The 2799-nt window shown below is 67.0% G+C and overlaps 1 protein-coding gene across 1 annotated transcript; it reads right to left on the reverse strand.

The window, feature by feature from the left end:
• Positions 1-236: 236 nt before the first annotated feature.
• LOC127028978 (filamin-C-like) lies at positions 237-2713 on the reverse strand (the record flags this gene model as incomplete). The annotated part of the gene is made up of 2 exons (XM_050914658.1): positions 237-834; positions 2451-2713. Coding segments are annotated over 2 exons (861 nt in total), but the record flags the coding sequence as incomplete, so codon positions are not given.
• Positions 2714-2799: the final 86 nt, after the last annotated feature.

Raw genomic sequence — 2799 nt, forward strand, 5'->3', positions numbered from 1 at the left:
GAGGAGGTGCCCACAGGGATGGGACGCCCATGAGGAGAAGGTGCCCATGGGGAGGAGATGCCCACGGTGGTGTCCATGGGGAAGAGGTGCCCATGGGGATGGGACACCCATGGGGGTGCCCACGGGAAGGAGGTGCCCGTGAGGGTGCCCATGGGGAGGAGATGCCCACGGTGGCGTCCATGGGGAGGGAGCACCCGCAGGGAGGAGATGCCCCCGGCGATGCCCCTTGCTCTCACCTCGCGGCTCCACGCCTTTGCCGTAGACCTTGACGCCGCTGGTATCGACGGCGGGGTCAACGGTGACGCGGACGGGGAACTTGGGGACGGGGTGCCCGCCGTACTTGATGGTGATGGTGTAGGAGCCGGGGCAGGCGGGGGTGTAGGTGATGGCGTAGGTGCCATCCCGGTTGTTCTGGATGAGCACCTCGGCTTTCACCCCGGCTTCCGAAATGATCTCGATGGTGAGTTCGGCGTCCCCGGCTTTGGAGCAATCCACCATGAAGGTGGCCACCTCCCCGGCTTTGCCGCGTTCCAAACCGGGCCCGCTGGCCGTCACCTTGTTGGGATCAAAGACGGGGGTCACCTCCGCCTTGAAGGGGCTGCCGGGGATGTGCCGGTCGGCGAAGAGGATGTTGATGGCGTAGTCGCCGGGCTCGGTGGGCAGGTAGGAGACGGAGCAGGACCCGTCCCCGTTGTCCTGGCACTCGATCTTGGCCTCGCAGGGACCCTCCACCGTCAGCCCCAGCCCCCCGGTGCCGGCACCCTTGGTGTCGATGGTGAAGGGGGCCGGGGTGCCCACCTTGCCGCCCTGCAGCCCCGGCCCATAGGCGCACACCTATGGGGGGGGGGGGGGGGGGAGAGAAGAAAACACATGGGAGGAGGGGGCTCGGTGCCGCACACGCGTGTGCAAGGTGACGGGTAGGTGCGGCGGCAGGCCCTGTCAAGGCGATTGGGTGTGCAAAACGGGGGGGGGGCACGGCGCCGGCGCTGTGCGCGTGCAAGGCACAGGGGCGCCGGTGGTGAGCGTGCAAGGCACGGGTGCAATGGCGGTAAGCGTGCAGTTGCACCCACAGCACGGGCGTGATCCGTACTGGTGCTCTCCGGGCGGGCATGGAAGTGGGGAGCGTGCAAGCAGCGTGCAAGCGGGGTGAGCGTGCGAGGAGCGGCGTGCGAGTGTGTGGGCACGAGCGGGTTGCACGTGCAAGCAGGGAGCGCGTGCTCTGTGCGTGCAACGAAGGCGGCTGCGAGTGGTGTGAGCGTGCAGCAGCACACGTAGGCAGCGTGGGTGTGCAAGGAGCATGCATGGGCAGTGTGGGTGTGCAATGATATGCACGGGCAGTGTGGGTGTGGAAGGAGCATGTCCAGGCAGCGTGGGTGTGCAATGACATGTGCAGGTGTGCAAGGAGAATGCACAGGCAGTGTGGGTGTGCAAGGAGCATACACAGGCAGCGCGGGCATGCAACAGCACACATAGGCAGTGTGAGTGTGCAAAGAGCATGCACAGGCAGCATGGGCATGCAAGAAGCATGCACAGGCAGCGTGAGTGTGCAAGGAGCATGCACAGGCAGCGTGAGCGTGCAAGGAGCATGCACAGGCAGCGCAGGTGTGCTACAGCACACAGAGGCAGCGTGAGTGTGCAAGGAGCATGCACAGGCAGCGTGAGTGTGCAAGGAGCATGCACAGGCAGCGCAGGTGTGCTACAGCACACATAGGCAGCGTGAGTGTGCAAGGAGCATGCACAGGCAGCATGGGCATGCAAGAAGCATGCACAGGCAGCGTGAGCGTGCAAGGAGCACGCACAGGCAGCATGAGTGTGCAAGGAGCATGCACAGGCAGCGTGAGCGTGCGAGGAGCATGCACAGGCAGCGCAGGTGTGCAACAGCACACGTAGGCAGCGTGAGCGTGCAAGGAGCACGCACAGGCAGCATGAGTGTGCAAGAAGCATGCACAGGCAGCATGAGTGTGCGAGGAGCATGCACAGGCAGCACAGGTGTGCAACAGCACACACAGGCAGCGTGAGCGTGCGAGGAGCATGCACAGGCAGCGCAGGTGTGCAACAGCACACACAGGCAGCGTGAGCGTGCAAGGAGCACGCCCAGGCAGCGCGGGTGTGCAACAGCACACACAGGCAGCGTGAGCGTGCGAGGAGCACGCCCAGGCAGCGCGGGTGTGCAACAGCACACATAGGCAGCGTGAGCGTGCGAGGAGCACGCCCAGGCAGCATGAGTGTGCAAGGAGCATGCACAGGCAGCGTGAGCGTGCGAGGAGCATGCACAGGCAGCGCAGGTGTGCAACAGCACACATAGGCAGCGTGAGTGTGCAAGGAGCACGCACAGGCAGCGTGAGCGTGCAAGGAGCACGCCCAGGCAGCGCGGGTGTGCAACAGCACACGTAGGCAGCGTGAGCGTGCGAGGAGCACGCCCAGGCAGCGGGGGCGTGCGAGGGCCTCACCTTGGAGGGGTCGGGGGGCAGGAAGGCCTCCACGGGGAAGGGGCTGCCGGGGACGGGGTGCCCGTCGTAGGTGACCTCCACCTTGTAGGGCCCCTCCTCGGGGGGGGTGTAGGTGACGGGGTGGGGGCCGCCGGGGGGGGCAGGGCCCACCTTGCAGGGGAGGGGGCGGCGGGAGGGGCCGGCGACCTTGACCTCCACCTTGCCCTGGCCCCCCGCCCCCTGCGCCTCCACCGCGAACTCCTGCGCCTGCCCCACCTCCACCTCTGCGGGGGGGGGGACGCGGGGGGGTCAGGGGCGGGGGCACCCGGCACCCAAGGGTGCCCCCGCTCCATGCTACGACCCCCGCACC

This window comes from Gymnogyps californianus, unplaced genomic scaffold, assembly GCF_018139145.2.
Source record: "Gymnogyps californianus isolate 813 unplaced genomic scaffold, ASM1813914v2 HiC_scaffold_537, whole genome shotgun sequence".
Lineage (NCBI taxonomy): Eukaryota > Metazoa > Chordata > Aves > Accipitriformes > Cathartidae > Gymnogyps > Gymnogyps californianus.